The 21,554-nt window shown below is 47.2% G+C and overlaps 1 protein-coding gene and 2 long non-coding RNA genes across 5 annotated transcripts; 2 read left to right on the top strand and 1 right to left on the bottom strand.

The window, feature by feature from the left end:
* Positions 1 to 7,336: 7,336 nt before the first annotated feature.
* On the top strand, positions 7,337 to 8,268 carry LOC122381654. Its single transcript, XR_006256566.1, has 2 exons — positions 7,337 to 7,788; positions 7,907 to 8,268. It is a non-coding gene; the product is annotated as an uncharacterized LOC122381654 (long non-coding RNA).
* A 2,967-nt stretch (positions 8,269 to 11,235) lies between these two features.
* On the top strand, positions 11,236 to 15,904 carry LOC122381675. 3 transcript variants are annotated; one of them, XM_043366140.1, is made up of 3 exons: positions 11,236 to 15,424; positions 15,543 to 15,614; positions 15,874 to 15,904. In XM_043366140.1, exon 1 carries the CDS (start codon positions 12,134 to 12,136, stop codon positions 14,636 to 14,638), a length of 2,505 nt encoding a protein of 834 aa, XP_043222075.1. In that variant the 5' UTR covers positions 11,236 to 12,133; the 3' UTR covers positions 14,639 to 15,424; positions 15,543 to 15,614; positions 15,874 to 15,904. The 3 variants fall into 3 exon arrangements, with proteins under 3 accessions (XP_043222075.1, XP_043222073.1, XP_043222074.1); XM_043366138.1 differs by having other exon boundaries at positions 15,543 to 15,904; XM_043366139.1 differs by having other exon boundaries at positions 11,236 to 15,614.
* Positions 15,905 to 16,136: 232 nt separating this feature from the next.
* LOC122381652 lies at positions 16,137 to 18,358 on the bottom strand. Its single transcript, XR_006256565.1, has 3 exons — positions 18,223 to 18,358; positions 17,539 to 17,601; positions 16,137 to 17,068 (listed from the first exon to the last, which is right to left on the bottom strand). It is a non-coding gene; the product is annotated as an uncharacterized LOC122381652 (long non-coding RNA).
* Positions 18,359 to 21,554: the final 3,196 nt, after the last annotated feature.

The raw sequence follows: 21,554 nt of genomic DNA, 5'->3' as shown, positions 1-21,554 counted from the left end.
TTTGCTCGAAGTCTGCGGACGATAAATCTGTTTTCTCTCGTTCGTCTCCGCTGTTTGCTCTGCTAATGGCTTTGGATTGCTGGATTTGTTCCTGAGCTACATCCAACCCTTTCGAAACATGCCGTAATTGTCATGTCTTTGCTTTACTTGTTTGTGAGAGGGAGGCTACTTGAACAGCGAAAATTAACGACGGCTGCATTCCAGTCACGTGGTTGCCTGCTACCATAACACGGAAAGGCATAAATCATTTTCCCGGTATAGCGCTGCACGCTGTTGCTATAAACACCTCACCCCGATCGGGTGCCTCGCGCCAGACGAACGCCCCTTTGAGCCGCGTGCAGACCAGCTCACGTTCCGACAACAAACCGTATCCCATGCCGGCCGGGCGTGCCTGTGTGTTGATTGGGGCGCCGCGGTCACTCTCCCTCCCCTTACCCCTTCTCCTCTGGACGCCACGTGGTCAGCACTGGGGCCGCTGCCGGGGGGCCAGCAGTTGTTTCTATACACCTAATCTCGTCAGCGTCAGCGCAGAGGTATGTGGTGCCATCACTCGAATCAAAGCCAGCAGACGGTGTATAATTTGACAGATAATGTTGCGGTGACGGTTATCATTGGCAAAAATATTTTCCTTTTATTGGTGTTTTATTACTGTGGCAGTCCTCTGGCGATGAAATAGAAAAAGAGCAGCGCTTTAAATTTATAATTCTAGACCGCTAAATGCTGTAAATAAGTGCATTATGACTGAAGATAAATCTAAGTGTATTGCCTAGTCTCCATGCAAGATCTTGCCTTCACACAGAAGCCATTTTAACCCTAAACTGAGCTAATGCAGCGTTCAGCGACCCACTCTGTCATTCGTGCGCCCTTGAGCGCGCTGTTGTGCGCCAATTCTCGCTGCAGGCCTGGCGAGGCACTTGGCGGCACCGCGGCGCCCACAAAAACTCTGGCATCCGACCAGAGCCGCCCGACCGTCCCCTGTCGCCTATCACGGCTAATGTGTCATTCCGTCAGCTACTGCAGTGCCCGCTGAACTGAGAGTGTGCATGCCGAGGGACTGATGCATCTTGCTGATGTAACATCAGTGACAAATATCAACAGGTTTTTCAAGCTGCTGTTGGCTATGAAACAGGGCTGAAGTCTATTTTTTTAACTTTTCGTTAAAATGGGCAAGATCGGAAACAGTTTGGCAGCGGTCAAAAACGTCTTGAGATCAAAAGACGTCTGGAGATCAAAACGTTTTTGTTGCGACAACGTGCAATTTGCGAAGCATTGCTGCTTGTGCATTTTTGCCGTGTGATCTTGGTTTGAAGCGCTGCCTCAACAAGTTTTCGTTTGTGGTTGACTTCTTAAGCTAAATATTACATTTGAAGAAGCTTTCTCACATTTTCTTTCAACAATTATTTGCATAAGCGATGGTCCTAGAATACTTATAAAGTGACAACAGCATGTGTAACGAGACAGCATTCAATCACATTGGCGGACTGCGAAGCTACGCAAGGCAAGCTGCAATGCGAACGGACCGTATGGCCGTCCGGCTCCGGTGCAACGGAGACATCTGGCGCAGATCGCGTCTGGCTGGCGCAACGGGTGCGCACTGCGCCGCGCTGTTGTGTCTGTCGTTTTTGGCGTGGGCCGCTGTTGGGCGGCGACGTACATATGACTGAAGGTAATTTTAGACATCTTTTTTTCAACTGGTTGGCAACAGAAAGTCAAACAATCCTGAGCGATTTAATTTCACAAAAAGCGAGACATCACACACTGAGGATGTGCCTGACGCCGTGAACTCTCCCATCAATTTAAAAACCGCTGGCTTGGTCACTTCAGGTCGTGTCGGCTAGTGCCACCAAGCTGCTCTGCAGCGCGATGCAATTATGAATTATCTAGCTTCATTCAACAATGCTGGATGCCAGGGTCGCTCGGTTGCAGGTTTGCAGCATCCGGACTACCGCAGTAGGGTTGTCAATGTCCGATAATCCGTTATGCTGGTCAACTTGCCATGCTGTGACCTGCGGTGGAATTGCGGATGGAACTGGACGCAGTGTTAACTGTGAATGGCGTCTAGCAATGGCCAGGGCATGGGGACCCAGAAAGACAGTTGGTATCACTTGGTTGAGACGATGTGCTTCACCGTGAATGCACTTGTACTTACAATGTACTTAGTCTACATGCAGATGGCAGTTTTTACAGCGAGAAGTGTCTACTCAACCCCCATCCCAAGCGTCCAGCCCCATTGGGCTAGATCCTCATGAAAAAACAGCATGATCAAAATCGATGAGCCAGCTAAAACAATATGTGTTAAAGGATACCGCCCCTGCCCGTTTTGGAAATTAATCCAATCGATCTAAGTTTGCAAATCTTAGCAATCTTACAGGTTTTCTCCACAAGTTTTACGCTTGGGAATTTATTTTATCTTGTTGACCCATGCTTACCTAGTGATAGCTATCGATGTCAAATGATTTTTTTGTGGCTGGAGGATGAGGCTGACTCGCCTTTCTGGTAATAGTTATTTTATCCACAAATCGTATCCTCTACCACATTTTCTGTTGTTTTATCTCGTCGTGCGGACAAAATCACCGTTGTTTGACACAGTCTGTCGTGTCTTTTCTCGCCTGTCGCGTTTTTAGCCGTGACTTGCTGGACACACTGAGAAAACAAGTAGCCGTTTGCATGATAATAAACAGGCGTTATTTTCAACAGTAGCGTGGCTTGTGTCTCATTTGGGCGTTTCTTAGAACTTTTTGAGCAATGGGTTAGCGGAAAAGGGCGCTTTCATGAATGATTCTACGATTCACGCACGCATTACGAGGCAATTTCATTTCCAAATTGGTAAACCAATGATAAAGAAACTAACTTGACTATTGACTTCTTCTTGGTAAAAAAGTCAATGGTAAAGCTTCACACCGTGATGGAGCATTTAACCTACGTCCTGCCGTCAAGTCTCTCCCTCGACGCGGAGCTTTTATCGGTGATTTCGACAGACTGGCAGGACGTTGCTAAGGCGATAGTTGTCATTGGCAGCAGTCCTCACAGCAACTGAGCTGCGCCAATCCTCTCATTTCAGGCGATCCATCGACCAAAATAGTCCATACCTCCCCTTTCCCCCCCACACACACAGACACACACACACACACACCACCAGTGTCAGGCTCTCCTGTGCGTCCCCCTACATACTGCGTCGCGTGTCAAATATTGCACCGTGTTGACAGTTGATATTGCTCGGACAGCACTAGAGGAGGATCGTCGTCGTAACAGTTCACCAGGCCAGCCGGTGAATAGTAATAGGGCCGTACCGGGTCGGCAGATGTCAACGGGATGCATCGCAAGAGATTCATTGCGTCTAACCCGTTCGTTTGGCTAGCTTGGCTCGAGGTTGATGCTGTCCCAGACATGAATCTCTGTCACGCGGAAGACGAAGTGGAAGTTTGCTCGATTTGGGAGGAATCGGGCCGTGACGTGGGCCGATGTTTGTTATGGACGACGTCCGAGTGGGAAGGTCGAGGTTACGACAGCTGTGGTGATATGAGGGAAGAGGTGGCAGCTCTGGATCCGTGGCTATATGTTTTCATCCGCTCGACGTTATAGCCAGTGAGCTCAGAATAGGTCACCAAGCTAGGTATCTAAAGATAAATAGCACATCTCTGATCGTCCTAACTAGCTGCCCATTCTCCTTTTTCGTTACTGAGTTAGTCGCGACAAACGCTTAACCTCCAGTGCAGGAGCGCACACAAGATCGTGGGACTGACCCAGCCATTGTCGGCCTACATCAGACCACCCAGTGCTGTTTGTACGCAGTTACGAAACCAGGGAGCGAGGCGGCGAGGCAGCAGCTACCGGTGCAGCGTGTGCTTCCGCGCACGTGAACGGCCCGTGGCCACCGCTCGTGTCACCGTCAACCCGTCGCAGATGCAGCGAGAAGGGCGCCTAACCGGCAGCCTTGGCACCGATTGCATCTCGCCGACCCGTGTCGCACGTCGCAGTGGCTCGACTCAGGACGGACCAGGGGCGTCGCCGACGGGGGGTCGGGGGGGTCGTGACCCCCCCACTCTTGAAAACTGGGGGTGTCGACCCCCCCACTTTTTGCGATGCTGAGTATGCTTTTTTAGCTTTATGTCAGTGAAGCAGGCGTCAGCAACACCAACAAATACATCAGATTCAGAATCGCTTCAAGAGCTCCCTAAAGCCAATTAGCCAATTACCTAAAGTTCAATTAGCTGTGGGCGGGGAACACCAGCACAACAATATTTTTAAGTAGCCACCATTCTAGTACCATTTTTTTAAACGATCAGACGAACGCTCGGGGCAGTTTTGGCGCGTCCAATCCTTTGAGGGATAAAAATCCCTCAAAGGATTGGACGCGCCAAAACTGCCCCGAGCGTTCGTCTGATCGTTTAAAAAAAAATGGTCGTAGTCGATTCGTCGGATCAGTACCTAACTACAACTACAAACTAGCCTCAGCCCCATGGCTATCGTCACAACTAGCTGTACAGTGCACATGTAGGGGAAAGGGAGTCAGATGAAACCGTCTCGGGCTTTCGCAAAGAAGTCGCGCAAAAGGAGCCGATTGCAACGAAACTTCCGGATCGCTCGTGTTAATCACCTACTTAAAAATAAATCGATATCCCTGATTCAAATAAAGATGACCTTGGTTCACTTTTTCATAACATGCTTTTAATTTAGGTATAGGATAGTTTTTGGAGCTGATTTTGAACTTAGCGCCCATCTGAACATTTAAGAAGTAGTTGTGTTGCTTATACATATGTATAACATGTTAGGAAGCAATCGGTGGTGGTCATCCACTATTAGGTACTGGTCGATCTGACCTGACCTGATCTACCCCAAATGCATGGAGTCATCATCTTCGTTCAAAACTAAGATAACATTCGTAATCAGAACCTCGAAAAACCATCACAACTTACATTCGCAAAGTTCTAGCAGGTCCCGAGTTTCCCTACGTATTGGCGATGACCTGAGTCCTGAGATGACCCGAAACCTTGTAAATGGGTATCATCGGCTTTCTCTCGTCACGGGCAGCATGCTCTTTTTTCCGCAAACCTCTAGATCGATCAGGGGTCGAAAGCATACATCAGCGTTACTTTAGCATACGTTATAAGTTAGCGACTGCCGACTGGGAGCCCACCAATAGAAGGGCTACAGTGAAGCAGAAAACATATTTGATAGCTCTTTCAACGCTCTTTCGCTAGCTTCGGGTCAGATTTCATCTCAGGTCTATGTTTTGCCCATAGAAGGCAAACAGCTAACTGGACAGATTCTGCCGAAACATTTGCTTTGCAATAACTTTAGATTCCGTGAGTTTGTATGGTATTTACATATGTTGTCTTGTCACCACTGTGTTTATCTCTTTGAGACGCGTCACATGAGTTAAAATTTGACCATTCAGAATTAACGTTAAAACGACCTCAGGTCAACGTTATGTCCAGATCGAAAAAGGACCTCCTGCTGCATATGAATGGATCCGTGTTGTTGAGCTGAACTATGAACCCTTCCAGGTGCTGTCATCGCTCTACCGCGTCTTCGTCAAAAGTTGTAGAAAAAAATGCTGGTGGCCATCGATGGACATTTCCACTAATGACCTTTCGAGTCATCACTCGCCATAAGTTGCACCCTGTCCCTGGCAATGATGAGCTGATTTGTCATGGCTCCAAAGATATTTTGCGTTTCTGACGAACTTTTTCAAAGCAGGAGGCATTCGTGCTTTTTATAATTTCTCATTATTTTCTAATGATGAGGTCACGTATTTGACCTGCCTCATGATCATAGATGTAAATCCTCAGAATCATGAATTGCTGACACGTATAACCCCATACATTAGGTATACAGTGTACCAAATTTCGAAGTTATGGGAGAAAAGCTACAAGAATGGCGAGAGGGGAAAGTTTGATAGAGGTATACCGTATAACTGAACTTGACATAGCGACCTGACCTTAAGTGACCAGTGATAATTTTTACGCAAGTGATGTAGGTAGGTATACCTACCTAATAGGTTTACCAAATTTCGCGGCGCTGCACGCCGCTTTGTTACACGCGCACACATGCACATACGCACGCACAAAACTGGCAAGTGTGGCAAAAAAAAAAACACCCCTACCCATCGGGTGAAGACTAGAAACCCGACCCCCCCACTCAAAAATCCGTGGCGACGCCCCTGGGACGGACGGTGATCACACCGAAAAACACCAGAACCTCACAATAGAAACGAAACTCTGCTGGTTTCCAAGTGGGTACTTTCGTATCAAGTGGGTCTTTACCTTTCGGCTACTTTTGAGTAGGTTCCTTTGTATCGAGACGATGTTAAAGCGGCCAGTGTCGGTCAATTAGACTGTTTTTTTTTTAGAGTTGTTATGTAATCAATCACCAATGGGCTGAGTGAACTGACAAGACACCCGTTTGGCATTGGTGCTATGCAGTCGGTGAACACTGAACACTGAACACATGCCTGGCGCCAATTATGCTCGCTTGTCCCTGCCGCTGCTTTTACTTGCTCGTTGAATTTCGTGAAGTAGGATGTTTTCAACCGGTAAATACGCTGGAATAACTGATTTGAATTGTCATGCAAACTGGGGCTACCGTTACCCTTGAAGCGGAACATAGTTAACAGCTTATCACCCCCTAATAAATGACAACTCGAATGTTTTTCGAGTCGTTAAGAACATCGCAAGCATGTGTTTTGGTAATAGTTAGCAGCGATTCAATGTTTTTTTTTTCGGAACTTCGTAGCTCGTTGAGCTCGAACTTGTCCAACGCTTCGGTAAACTTTATGGGACGGGACATATGACATGCGATGCAACAGCAAGTTCAGAACTTGCGATTACAGTCCTATTTCGCCATCCAAGCCCACGCATTCGTTCCGGGTATTTCGAGTTCTTGGCGGGCTGGTCCCATTTCCTTCTGCTTCTAAGCAGCCGCCCTCGCTGCGCAGAAGCCCTATCTTCGCGCTGTTGCCAGACGTGGTGATGCCACTTCCTGCCATTCTCAGCGGGAACCATGTGTGTTGTTTGCGCAACGTTCGTCCCCTTATAGTTGTGACTTTATGTTACGTTACGACTATAGCACATTTATAGATATTTAATTTCTAAACTTATCTGGAATACGTCGACGTATGTGACTTTATGACAAACCTGGGCAACTGCATATCATTTTATGAGGTATTGGGGGAATCAACGCTAAACATGCAACCACAGAAGTTTATGAAACACCAATACATATTATTCCAGTTGTTCCATTTCCTTGGCCTGGAGAAGTACTTATAACAATAATTTTATCAGTAAATTGAATTTGATAGACGTTCGTAGCACAGTGCAGGTTTCATGGTGTGGTCGCCGCGCTCTATCGTTTCCTTTTTTCCTTCCGTTCCCTTATCTTTTGTTCCAATATGATTTGTCCGTAGTTCACCGTGCGCCTTTCTGGCTCGACGCCAACTTGGCCGGCTACCCGAGCCTGTAAATGTGACCACTGCCGATAGATGCCGCTAATGATTAACCGCGAGTGACCTGAGAAGTAGTGCCGTCCGACACAATATAGCATAAGCGTTTATATGTATCTGTAATTGCAAATGCTCAAAAATTGATTGTTTCGGGTGCTTATTTATTCAACAATATTTCCAACACTGTTATAAGTATCCCGATGTTGTGCGATTTACTTTCGAGCTGCCACGTCATGTGTTCGTGCGCGGGGCGTGTCGCAGTGACCGGCGACTGGGTCGCGGCGCCATTGCTGGTCGAGAGGCGATAAGCGTGTGACGTTGTGTGCTGTGCTCCGTCGCAACTGATGGTGAGTTGAGAGACCTGAAATTGATATTGTTCTTTTATTTACGTCGGCATGAAATATGTGATATTCAGTTCAGTGTTATTGGCGCAGATACCTGAGAAAACTTATTGACCTGTTCTAGGTATGATTCGATGGTGACCGTCGTGTCAGGAGCGAGCCGCGTGGAATGTCCCGCAGGAGGCGTTACCTGTCGGTATGTAACGAATGATATTGGTCCCTGGCACATTGAAATGTTATTGCTGAACCCATTTACTATCGGATTTGCAAGCTGAAGTTAGATGTTAATTATCGGGAGAATTGCCGCGCTGTTCGGATTATGTGAGGGGATTGGCGCACGGTGACGTAATTTGTCTCGTTAGTTTTATTGTGTTATTTGCTTTTGTTGTCGCCCGCGTTATGTGCATGTTTTGCTGTTTTCGTTGCATTAATTTTCGTACTGTTTGTTTCTACAGAAACGACCAAATACAGGCCAGTTACGGCTGAGCGCCGTTTGTATGGGAGCGGGTACCGCGGCTACAGTTTCGACAGATCTCCAACCGGCGGCGGAGCGACTGCTGCACCTGATGAGCAGCTGCTGCAATGGTTCGTCCGGCCGTGCCGACGACTGCTGCGTCTGGTGAAGCCAGGAGCATGATCGCTTACAACGGTAGGAAAAGCGCTGCAGTGCCGACCCGTGTGCTGCGTGGTTTAACTGGGCGAGTTAACGTCAAGTTGGACTAGTGACGTGACGTGATAATGACTCGGGAGTTTCTGGTGGCGTAGAGTAAAGGGTGACGTCATAAATGATAGCGGCAGTGCTGTGACGTCATTTATTGAAGTATAGCGGCACAAGTTGGGGACGTGACAGCCGATTGGTGACTAGTGGGTTTGGTGTGACATCACATATCTGCAGTGTTAGTGTACATGCTGACGTGGTTTGGTAATCGATGTTATAAGACTGCACTGTAGCTCACTAGCATATAAGTGATGAACGCGGCTGCGTAGGTACTTGTCGATAAGGCCCACTGTGGGGAGTATTTGAGCTGGAACGAGTTGGTTTAACGTTGAGCCAGATTTGTTCCCGATCCAGTCCATTCCTGCCTACCCGGTTAGCGGCGTCCACTCCTCATCTCGTGCCGGGCATTTGGCAGTGGTATCTTCTCTTCGGCGTTTCGGACTGCTTCGAGTGGTTTGATTCCCGCTGTTGCAGTCAGGGTTGTATACCAATCAAGTCGATTGAATTGATTGATTTGTTTCAACGCGTATTTTGAGTTGATTGGATTGAGTCGATTGACTTTTCGAGATGACTGGTTGACTGACTCGTTTCACTTTAGCGACTGGTTGACTGATTTGATTCCCGAAAATCAGAGTGACTCGTATGATTGAGTCGATTGAATGGAAAGTTCAAATAAGTTTTAGTTGACGAAAATAATGACACCAATTGATGACACCAAAGATCACAAAACTACACTGAAAACTGCTTGTCATCACAACTGCAATATGGGGTAGATGGCCAAATAAAGAACAGGGCCTAAACAACATGAACAGCCAACATTGACTTTGAACTGCAATAACTGCTCCAATCCTGGTGATAGAACCTGGCGATGCACCTACCTTCCTTTCTGCACTCAGCAGGAAACGTTTTTTTTTTTTAATCCAGATGATAAAGTGCAAGGCCCTATATATACTAATAAAGTGTGATTAATTTATAATTCACATCTCCACATCTCCTCAGAAACAACCCACTGAACTCTATAAATATCTGAAACCCCTACAAAAATAACTGAAAGAAAAGCGCCGTTTTCGTCTCGCTGATTACGTTTACGTACAATTAATAGCTAATTTGCTGCATTGTTTAATTTGCAGCAGAACGTTTGTTGATTCTTTTCTCCTGAGAGCCTAAGCATAACATATTAAATATATTTCATTTTCCTTAAAATATTTTACCGAATATCATTAAGTGTTTTATTTCAAATGAAATAATAATTAAACCGAAATTGGTGCTGTACAACCGATTTATTTTATGATGATCTACCATACTACATGATAATCAATGACGTCATCTTACCAAAAAGTCAAAAGAAGTAGAATAAGGATTTATAAAAGCTTAGCATACTTATTGGCAAAACCAAACGTTTTTGTTGTTTCGCAGTCGCGCCGTGCCGTTTTCCCATTCCCTGTCCTCTCCATTTCCTTTTAAATATATTTTTAATCCTCATCCCTATCCCCCAGTCCTAACAGTTTCAAATTGTATTGCAATAAAATGTTTTGAATTCTTCACATAGGTACCTAACATTGACATACCACGTCCAGAATCGTGGACCGCTAAATACTTCAAATCTCTTCCTTCCCAATCTGACAACATCCCATGTCTCAAATACACATTGTGTGGAATGATTTTTCAGGCTGCCTGTCAGTCTCTGTCTAACCGAAACCGTCACATGCATGATGCAGGTAAGATATTTATTTCTATTTCCCTATGGTTAATATGTTATTGATGCATATTATCCATTAAAATAGACATGGTGTAAATGGTGTTATATAATACTGAACGAGGCCGGTGTAAATAAATTTTCAAGACCGAGGTCCTTACTGGATTTTTGAACGAGGCCGAAGGCCGAGTTCAAAAATCAGTAAGGACTGAGGTCTTGAAAATTTATCACCGGCCGAGTTTGGTATGTATTTTACTGTATGCCAACGATAAATTTATGTTCTGGACCGAAGCTCTTAGCCGACTTAGGAACGAGACCATCCAAAAATGTTGGCTTAAGTGCATTCTGGTAATGCATTTTTGACCGTGGTCAATTTGCTTACACCAGTTATTACCACACCTCTCTGGCTAATGTATTTGAATAGGCCAGGCATACAGTAAAAAGTGTAAAAAGACATGGTAAATGGCCAAATCATGAACACTGCCAAAATCCGAGCAGCCAACTTTTAACTGCAATATCTGATATTAAGTGTAAATGGAGTTGGAATATGGCCAAAATTAAATTGACAACTTTTAGGTGAAAGGTGGTGATTTGGGTTAAGGGGCGAGTCAACTACTGGGTCATTTTGCACCCATTAAATGAAACTTCTGCTCCAATTCTACCCATTGAAGCTCAATATCATGATCCACCTGTCCATCACTAGGTATCCTTCCTTATTACATAGAAACTTTGAATGGCATGGCAATTTATAATTTTAAGTGACAATATTTTTATGTTTCTTCTGTAGGTAGGTAGGTAGGTAGGTAGGTAGATAGGTACACCAGACTGCTATGGACACTTTTCCAAGTTGGTGGGGCAAAAAACCTAATGTATGTCTAGGTTTGAGTTGTTTGATTGAGTTGATTGATTCCTTTCATTGTCGCGTTTGAGTCGATTGAATCAATTCCCGAAAACTGCTCTGACTTGATTGATTTGATTGGTTTCCCAAATTTGTCGTGATTGAATTGATTGCTATTGATTGAGTCGTATACAACCCTGGTTGCAGTCCTCCTGTCTGCTTCGGCGAGGTCGCTGTTGGAGCCGCGTCGACGAAGCTGCAGTTGGAGCCGCGCCGACAAGTTGGAAGTTGGAGCCGCGCCGACGAAGTCGAAGTTGGAGCCGCACCAGCGAAGTCGCAGTTGGAGCCGCGCCGACGAAGTCGCAGTTGGAGCCGCGCCGACGAAGTTGGAAGTTGGAGCCGCACCAGCGAAGTCGCAGTTGGAGCCGTGCCGACGAAGTCGCAGTTGGAGCCGCGCCGACGAAGTTGGAAGTTGGAGCCGCGCCGACGAAGTCGCAGTTGGAGCCGCGCCGACGAAGTTGGAAGTTGGAGCCGCACCAGCGAAGTCGCAGTTGGAGCCGTGCCGACGAAGTCGCAGTTGGAGCCGCGCCGACGAAGTCGCAGTTGGAGCCGCGCCGACGAAGTTGGAAGTTGGAGCCGCGCCGACGAAGTTGGAAGTTGGAGCCGCGCCGACGAAGTCGCAGTTGGAGCCGCACCGACAAGTTGGAAGTTGGAGCCGCGCCGACGAAGTCGCAGTCGGAGCCGCGCCGACAAGTTGGAAGTTGGAGCCGCACCGACGAATTCGAAGTTGGAGCCGCACCGACGAATTCGCAGTTGGAGCCGCACCGACGAAGTCGAAGTTGGAGCCGCGCCAGCGAAGTTGCAGTTGGAGCTGTGAAGATCAAGTTGGAAGTTGGAGCCGCGCCAGCGAAGTTTCAGTTGGATCTGCGCCAGCGAAGTTGCAGTTGGAGCCACGCCAGCGAAGTTGGAAGTTGGAGCCGCACCGACAAGTTGGAAGTTGGAGCCGCGCCGACGAAGTTGCAGTTGGAACGACACGCACGAAGTTGTTGTTACCCGAAGCTGTAATTGTACCCGTGTTTGCTACAGTTAGCCTTTCGTCATGAATCCGCTGGAAGAATTCAAGGTCTCGCAGCTGAAGTCTGAACTGAGACAGCGGGGAGCAGACACAAGAGGTTCGAAATCGGTACTCATGATCCGTTTGAAGGAGTTGCTGGATGATCAAGGTGTGGATGTGGCATGCTTTGTCGCTTCACGAAGAGATGATGCAAAGAAGAACGGACACCTGGAGGATGCCAATGCTGGAGACTCTTCTCGTCGTGAGGACGACTCTTCTCCAGCCCCTGGACCACTCGTGAGAGCCGGTTCGCAGGCATCCATGGACAGTTCCGCCTCACGAGCTTCTGTTTCTTCTTTGCGTGCTGCAGAATCTGCTAAGAAGGCTGGACTGATCGCGCGGGCTTCCTTTCTGAAGAAAAAGCAGAAGCTCGAGATGGAAGCCATGGAAATGAAAATGCGCCAGGACGAGCTACAGCTTCAAGCTGAACTTGCCGAGTCTGAAGCAAGAGAACAGGTTTTGCTGGAGAGTGAAATGGCCCTGAATCCTGGAGTGGCCCAACTGGTAGAACAGCCGCCCACCGGAGACCAGCGCGTGGAGCCGGAGAGAGCAGCAGCATCTGAAATCCAAGAAGTGTCTGCGTTGAGGAGGACTCTGCCTCTCTCGAGGCCCGGTCCTATTCCAGTCGTCCCGGCAGAACCGATGACCGATGGGAGTACGAGGTTCCAGCCAGCTCCTGTCCAAGTTCCCCACGAAGCTAATGGCAGCAAGAGCAGGAGTCAGCAGGATGCCACGCAGATACTCCTGTCGCAGTTGCAAAGGACTGGTCTTCCCACGCCTGATATACCAGTTTTTACGGGTGACATAACCAAGTACAGGTCTTTCTTGCGTGCCTTCGAAAGCAGGATTGGCAGCAAGACGGACAACGATGCCGAGAAGCTGCTCTACCTGGAACAATACTGCAGCGGAAAGCCGAGGGAAATCATCAGAGGATGTCTGTATATGTCCGACGAAGCTGGTTACCTGGAGGCGCGACGACTGTTGGAGAGACGCTACGGTGATCCGGAGTCCATTTCGTCGGCGTTCGTGGACATGCTGGTGGACTGGCCCCAGGTGAAGCCGGGAGATGTAGACGCGTTGGATCGCTTCTCACTTACTCTGACGTCGTGCCTGAATGTAATGCAAGAGATACCACCTGGTGAAAGAGAAACTGATCATCCCCGAACGATGAGAAGAGTGGTTGAGAAGCTTCCTGTCCATCTTCAGGATGCATGGCGCAGACGTGCGCATCAGATCAAAGAAACTGAGGGAAGAAAAGTGGTTTTCAACGACATCGTATCATTCGTTGATCATGAGGTTCAGGTTTTGACAGACCGAACCTTCGGAAAACAGAAGGATGAGAGAACAAAGAAGGCCACGTTTACCGTGTCTGCTACCACTGTGACTGAAGGAAGCCGTACCGTGACGTGCTTGTACTGCCAAGGAAGACACTTCACCGACGTCTGTCTGGAGCTGAGCAAGCTGCAGTTCGAGGAGAGGCGGAAATTTGTGCTGGAGAATAAGCTGTGCTTTGGCTGCTTACGTAAAGGACATCAGTTCAGAACTTGCTTCAGGAAGCTGACCTGTGAATCTTGCAAGCGACTTCATCCGACCGCAATGCACAAAGACGAAACCCCTGGGACTGCAACACGTACTGACAGCGGGAGCCAGCAATCCACTCTAGTGAAGAGTGGGAGGCTGGAGATCTCGACAGGCACAGCAGGCAGCTCGTCAGCCATGATGGCCATCTTACCTGTGCAGGTTTGGAATGAAGACTGTTCAAAATCTGCTGTGACGTACGCATTCCTCGACATGGGTTCGTCTGCTTCATTCTGCACACCAGAACTTCTGAAGAGCCTCAGCATGGATGGAAAAGTGGAGGATCTCACCATGACGACTGCCACAGCAGTGAATCAGAAGATCACCTCCAAAATGGTCAAAGGATTGAAGATCTCTGACACCAGGGGCAGTAATGTGATCCCCATGCCGCGCCTGTACACCTTGGACAAGGTACCGGTGGATCACAGCGACATTGCAAGAATCGAAGACCTGCGACGATGGCCGCATCTGCAGGAGGTTGTTGCAGAACGTGTGGATGTCGACATCGGATTGCTGATTGGAGCCAACTGTCCTCAGGCCTTGGTTCCCTTGGAAGTTCGTTCGGCTGAGGAAGGATGTCCGTTTGCTGTTCGGACGGCACTTGGTTGGGTCGTGTATGGACCAAGGGAGGACAGTTTGCTATCAGACGAGGGATGTGAGGTCCAAAGGAGGGGCCAGTGGGTTGGAAGGACCGTTGTGTCTAAAGTGAGACCACCGAGCCAAAGTTGGAGCCGTGGAGCCCAGAGTCGGGACGCTTTCAGTCCGTTTGGAGGCAGTGTTGCCTGTGGGACGTCGGGAGCTCAGTGGGTTTGCGCGGGTGCAGACCGTGGGCCCACTTGGGTCGCCCGGGTCCGGAAGAGTGGGCGCTGGGGGTCGCCCAGTGAGTGTGTGTGTGGTGCCGGCAGGCGATGACCGGTGGATGAGCTTCTGCCGGCGCCAGCGGCAGCAGCAGCGGCAGGAGCAGCAGCAGCAGCAGCAGCAGCGCGGGTTTTGGCGTTGAGTACGAAGGAAGACCTGCAAGACGCGAAACTGGGAATATCTGGTTTCGATATTGTGATTGTGTCACAAGTGCGATTTTCGGAAGAATGTCTTTGTTGGTAATATTGGTGCCTTATCTGAAGCGTCTAGAAGATAAGCAAGAAACCCTGTTGGTTGTTGTATACCACACATCAAGCAGACGGCTGCCTTGAGCGCGGCTTTGGCTAAGATCTTTGAACCAGGAGGGTTCAGGGGAGGGGGTGTGGTCGCCGCGCTCTATCGTTTCCTTTTTTCCTTCCGTTCCCTTATCTTTTGTTCCAATATGATTTGTCCGTAGTTCACCGTGCGCCTTTCTGGCTCGACGCCAACTTGGCCGGCTACCCGAGCCTGTAAATGTGACCACTGCCGATAGATGCCGCTAATGATTAACCGCGAGTGACCTGAGAAGTAGTGCCGTCCGACACAATATAGCATAAGCGTTTATATGTATCTGTAATTGCAAATGCTCAAAAATTGATTGTTTCGGGTGCTTATTTATTCAACAATATTTCCAACACTGTTATAAGTATCCCGATGTTGTGCGATTTACTTTCGAGCTGCCACGTCATGTGTTCGTGCGCGGGGCGTGTCGCAGTGACCGGCGACTGGGTCGCGGCGCCATTGCTGGTCGAGAGGCGATAAGCGTGTGACGTTGTGTGCTGTGCTCCGTCGCAACTGATGGTGAGTTGAGAGACCTGAAATTGATATTGTTCTTTTATTTACGTCGGCATGAAATATGTGATATTCAGTTCAGTGTTATTGGCGCAGATACCTGAGAAAACTTATTGACCTGTTCTAGGTATGATTCGATGGTGACCGTCGTGTCAGGAGCGAGCCGCGTGGAATGTCCCGCAGGAGGCGTTACCTGTCGGTATGTAACGAATGATATTGGTCCCTGGCACATTGAAATGTTATTGCTGAACCCATTTACTATCGGATTTGCAAGCTGAAGTTAGATGTTAATTATCGGGAGAATTGCCGCGCTGTTCGGATTATGTGAGGGGATTGGCGCACGGTGACGTAATTTGTCTCGTTAGTTTTATTGTGTTATTTGCTTTTGTTGTCGCCCGCGTTATGTGCATGTTTTGCTGTTTTCGTTGCATTAATTTTCGTACTGTTTGTTTCTACAGAAACGACCAAATACAGGCCAGTTACGGCTGAGCGCCGTTTGTATGGGAGCGGGTACCGCGGCTACACATGGACCTATTGCATTAAATGTGATCAAAATTCAAAGGCATCACTCTGTTTTAGGTCAGTAGTAGACCGTATTTATAAATTTGTACATAATCCACTTCATGATTTTGCTTCTTGGATTGCCACTTACGAATCGCTTTCTGATATGCAGACTTGGGAAATTTGGCACAAATAGCACACTACTGGTCAAGATATCAACGTTACGAATACGTATATTTTACTTATCACTGCATGCGATTTTGAAACATTTTATGAACTTTTATTTCACACATGAAATAATCACTCATTTCGAAATGTCGACCAACTCGGCTGCTTTTCATCACTAATTGAGTCGCACGGTAGCGTGCAGCATCGACTGCATCAACGCCACTATGTATAACTAGCGCGGTCACTTGCGCCGGTCGTATGTAAAGACTTAAAACAATTCCTGGATAAACGGGACTCAAACATTATGCAGGTGATGGATTTAGCCAGCTCTGGCCGTAGGCCGATTACTGGCATTGACGTCCTAAAGAATCGGTAAACAGTTGACTCGCTCAGTCGCAGACTCACACAAAGCAGCATTAACCCGCGGAGCCGATCAGCCTTAGTGAAATGTTGAGATTCGTTCCTCAACTTGCCCTTTGTGGATCGTCTAGAGTGACATTCTTACATTCACTTGATGTGTTATCTCTCACGTATGCAACTCACGTCCATCTCACGTTTATCCCATTATCACGTACATAAAACCGCATGAGGCTCACGTCCAGCTCACGTAAAACTAACTCCATGATTGGCATCCAGCTCAAGCTCACCTGACGTCTAACTGACGTCCAGTCCACGCGTAACTGCAGCGAAAAGTGCCAACTGACATCCATCCAGACCATCCCCTACAGCATTAAACTGTGATGTTGCCTGCTGAAGACAAGCATTGAAGTTCTACCTAACGTCAATGTTCCACAAACGTCTAACGACCGCGGAGAAAATGCTCAAGAAACTTGAACTGCACGTCACCTGACGTTACACTGACGTTCGATACACGTCATACTGACGTCCAGACGATGGGTGCCAGTCTTCATGACGTGATATTTTGGGAATTCATGTCTCCCACATCAAGTTGTACATGTTGAGCCCCGACAGAATCGTGACATCCTGCAAAAAGAGAGGTTTGTAAGAAAATTGGTGATTGAAATAACCATAGTTAGATGAGTACGAACCAATACAGCTGAAAGGCATGGAATTCGTAGGTAGAAAGGGTACACAATCAGATTGATGTAATTTCTATTATAATTATTGGGCATGTACACCGAAACTCGTTAAAAGAAGCCTAACTTATCATAGTAAAAAACTTACATGCTGGCAAACAGTTCCCGTCCGTGCATATTACATATGTACATGCAACATGCAACTTCAGACGTGGGGTTTTATTGCGCGGCAGTTCGGCGACAAAACCAGCTTCGAGCTACACGTTTCGAAAACGTTTCAAGCTACACTTTTTAGAAATGCATTCAAATGCAGATTCTCACCGAATCTGCGAACGCATCTCACTTCAATGAAGTAGAGGACACATAACTGTACACCAAACTACAAAGTCTCAAAGCTAATAGGTGCTATTGTCCCACCTTTGAGCAATAAGTAGTAAATTCTTCCAGGGTTATAATACCATCATGGTTTGTGTCGATCCTCTGAAAAGCAAGAACGACAATGAATAGCGGTCAAGTTTAGCTATGGGCCACCAAGGGATAATCTCTCGCGTTTAGTTAGGCCATCGTCAGATTCGACTTTGGCATAATGTGTCAAAAAATGTGCCAGATGAATCTGCCAATGGACCATACTATACATGCAAAAGGAAAACCAACCGTCTCTTAGAACAGACACGCCCGATGTAACAGACTCAGAGGCCATACATCCGCTGGAACGGTCAACCCGGAAGGGTAGGTATACTTCTATGTGATAAGCTGCCCAGGTTCATCAGTGGTCTGGTAGGATGACCACTTGTTGGAGTATGTAACGTCCTAACATATGCATAACTTTGTAAGTAATCAATGATGGTAAATTAAAGTAATATGGATGGGAAAGCTGGAAAGTCTCCGAAAAGCTAGAGTGGCTCATGGTAGTGAACGACCTTTAAAACGTGCATCGAGTAGTCAGAGCAGCCAAGAGCTGTAGGTGGCAGGCCGGCAGATAAACGGATAGCTCTATCCGTTTATCTGCCGGCCTGCCACCTACAGCCTTCGGCTCGATCCTGTTAGCCCTCTCAGTATAGATGTCAGCACCATCGCTGCGCCCTCCGGCCGACGTCTCACCGAGAACAGATCCTGTCCTCTCTCGTCGGGAGAGACGTGGTCGGCCTGCGTCGTGTCGATCAGTCGGTAGATGGCGCTCACCACCAGTCGCATCTCGTCCTCAGTGATGAAGCCGTCATTGTTGACGTCATATAAGCTGCAAACAGAAGGCAGACGGTTCATCAGACCTTGATCTGATAGGTGCACAGCAGGAGTGGTTGTGTGCAGTGTGCATCCCAAGCTAAGCTACAAAATTTAAACGAAATAATTTGGTGAAATTAGATTAGATTTCGTACCATCTGCCATGGCATTATTTGAGTAAACGTTTAAACGTTTTGTTAAAAGCATACTAACGTCTGATCGTCAGAAACTATCGCCCAGTCCCACGAGCTCTTTGCTTATGAAACATGCACACCATGCGAATGGAAGCTCTCTTATCAATCACTCTGACACCAATAACATTCCACGGGGACCGGCAGATGTATTTTGCACGAACACCGCGCGAGCGTGTGTGCATAATTTGTGAGCCTTACTGAGAAGAAGTCAGCACTAGCGCACGCAGCTCGACGCACAAGGGACTTCAGTCATTAACGGTTGGCTCGGTCAGGTAAGCGGGGTAGCTCATGCCTATGGGCTAATGACGATAATCAATAATCATATTATTATCGATCGTTAAGATATGTGTGGATTTAAAGCTGTAAAAGGGCACTTTTATTTATAAAAACTCTTTTGGTTAAGGTTCGAATTGCAATAGGTAGGTAGGTACATTCAACAGACCTAATTCATTAATTCTTTGTTGTGTGCTTATTAGCACCTGTAACTGAAGGATTATTCATCTCCATAGCGATTCTCTTTTCTCGGACTTTCAATTAGTGGCCCTGTCAGTCACAGCCTGCGCCTCGGCCTGCGAACGTGGAATTCAGAGAAACCAAAACGAACCGCCTATGAATTACGGCATCACGAGCTTATTGAATTATGCTGTAGCTGAAAGAAAAAGTTTTATTTCATGAATTTGTTTTGGATTAATGTAAATACGTGCGAATCATTATCAAAACTAAATCTTCGAAATCCAAACGTAGTTCTTGGTTCAGAGTTCAGACAGTTTAATTGAATGTGATTAAATGTGACTTCATGAAATATGCTTTATCTTGTTTATCGTCCCCTCGCTAAAATGAAGGCTTTCACAAAGCATACTAAAAAAGTCTTACTTTTAATGATGGTGTATTGATCGCAAACCAGCTTTAAATGGTGGTGCATCTGCGTCGAATTAAGCATCTGCTTTTGCACCACCACATGGACTATATGCTTATTTTCATCTCATGTTAAATAAATGTTTGCTTGCTGTTGTTGAATCAGCACAGCATCCAAAGCTCACTAGCTCCAGTGACTACATTCCCATTTCCCAGCGACCCTCCTCGATGACAATGCAGGAGCATTACCGCGGATATACCCGGCCACCGACCAGCGGAGGTGGAGTGGCTCAGGTCCGCCATCACTCCCGAGACGTCCGCGGAGGAAGAGTGATGTCCCGCCCCTCTCAGCTCCCCACACCACACCCCTCTTCTTCCCTACACTCCCGAGCTCTGCCTCGACCGATGCTGGATCACTCCCGACTGCATGCCTGTTTTAGTCGAGACATATAGACGGTTAGCTAATAGCTGATATTCTGAGTGCAGTTTCCTAGAAAACATGTTTTACCAGATATCACCATTATCATTTTTCTGATATCATTTACGGAAGGCTATGGAAAGCAGTCACCAAACTTATGAAAAGACGTAATCGGAGATGATTGCTTCTCTGTTTCGTGAGTTAGCTAAAGAAACATGAAAACATTTGATCCTTAAACAAATAATCACCTCAGTGAAGCCCGACAAAATAAAATATCCCCAGGAACTAAAACATAGAATTGAAAATAAGGAATCGTCACTCAACATCTTATTGGAGTCACTCTGATAGGTGTCTTATTTTCTAAGTTCTTGGCATTTGAAAGTGTATCCATTTCTGTTTTCACTTTAGTTTCATTACTGTTTTCACTTATTTTAGTTGACAAACTTGCCACATTTTCTGTGCCCACCCGCATTCTCCTCAGCATGGCGAAAAATATGCCGATATCAAGTGTAAATTTTACTTCTTCTTTTCTGTTACTTGTGTTGTGTCCATTCTGTTTGCACCAGAAACGACAGCTACGACAGGCTTCAACGACGTGCTGCATATAACAGCATCAGTGAAGATATGATTCACATGTACACATACCGGGACCACAAAAAATCATCCATTCTTCCACTACAAGCTCAGTGGACGTCGTCTCCAAAATTTTCAGAGCACGCGAAATCTGAGGATAGGTATCACAAAAGCTTTTGTCCTGTTTCATATTTGGCCCGTTTTACATTCAAAGCTCACAAATTGAAATGCCTATGCCTGTCGATGAAAGGAAACCACGAGTTCGATTCATTGCTTTTCCCAAAGGAAATGTAGCTGAGATTTAATTTCCGGTAGTGCGACAGAGCGGTAAAGAGCCTGGCCAAGTTCTGACCTCGCTGTAAGAATAAAAGGCAATGATGCGAAGAGCTTCATCTCATGTCATTTAGTTTCTCACAACTAGCTATCTGAAATGTGAATCATTTTATTGAATAACGTCAAACGTGGCCCAGAAAACATCACATACAGTTCACATCTCCGTTTAGAGATCCGGCGCTAAAATACAGAGTCCTTCATTGCCCTGTCGAGCCATCGTCTCCACTGTTTCTTCATTGCCTCACTCCTCGGCACAGCGGGGGTTTCCTCTGCGCTATTCGTCAGTGTTATTACCGCCGCAGAACCATTAGCCCGCCTTCTGCAGCGTTAGGATGGTACGAGTATTGCGGTACAGCCTAGCCACGCAGTGGTGCAATGCGGCACAGCCTAACCACGCAGTGTGCACTGCGGCACACTCTAACACCCAGGCGACTCGCCATACGTACGAGGCACGGCGGATAGCCAGACCTGGCATACCGAAGAGCTCTTAAGCTCGTTTTTGCATTGTCATCAGATGCTGACGAATGGTCCAGATAACATCTGCGCCGGCCGACAGCGGGATTATATGAGTTTGGTACGCAGCTGTGGCATGCATCCGGTAATAACAGCCCCTCCCCGGCCTCCTTATCCTCAGGGGAATCTACAAGATCGGAAGCCTCCCCGGCCCGTCGACTCATCTGCCCGCAAAGCCGACTCCCACGCACACTGCCGCGGGCAGCTGACGACTAGTATGTAGGGCCGGGGTGCCGAGCTCTGCGTCACGATTGCTGCCTCCCATCCACGACACGGTGCTGATGCTTCCAAGTTTATATTGTGGTGCGGAGTTCAAAACTCAAATC

This window comes from Amphibalanus amphitrite, unplaced genomic scaffold (genome assembly GCF_019059575.1).
Source record: "Amphibalanus amphitrite isolate SeventyFive unplaced genomic scaffold, NRLGWU_Aamphi_draft 000124F_arrow, whole genome shotgun sequence".
Taxonomy (NCBI): domain Eukaryota; kingdom Metazoa; phylum Arthropoda; class Thecostraca; order Balanomorpha; family Balanidae; genus Amphibalanus; species Amphibalanus amphitrite.
This window is presented reverse-complemented; position numbering and strand designations above follow the sequence as displayed.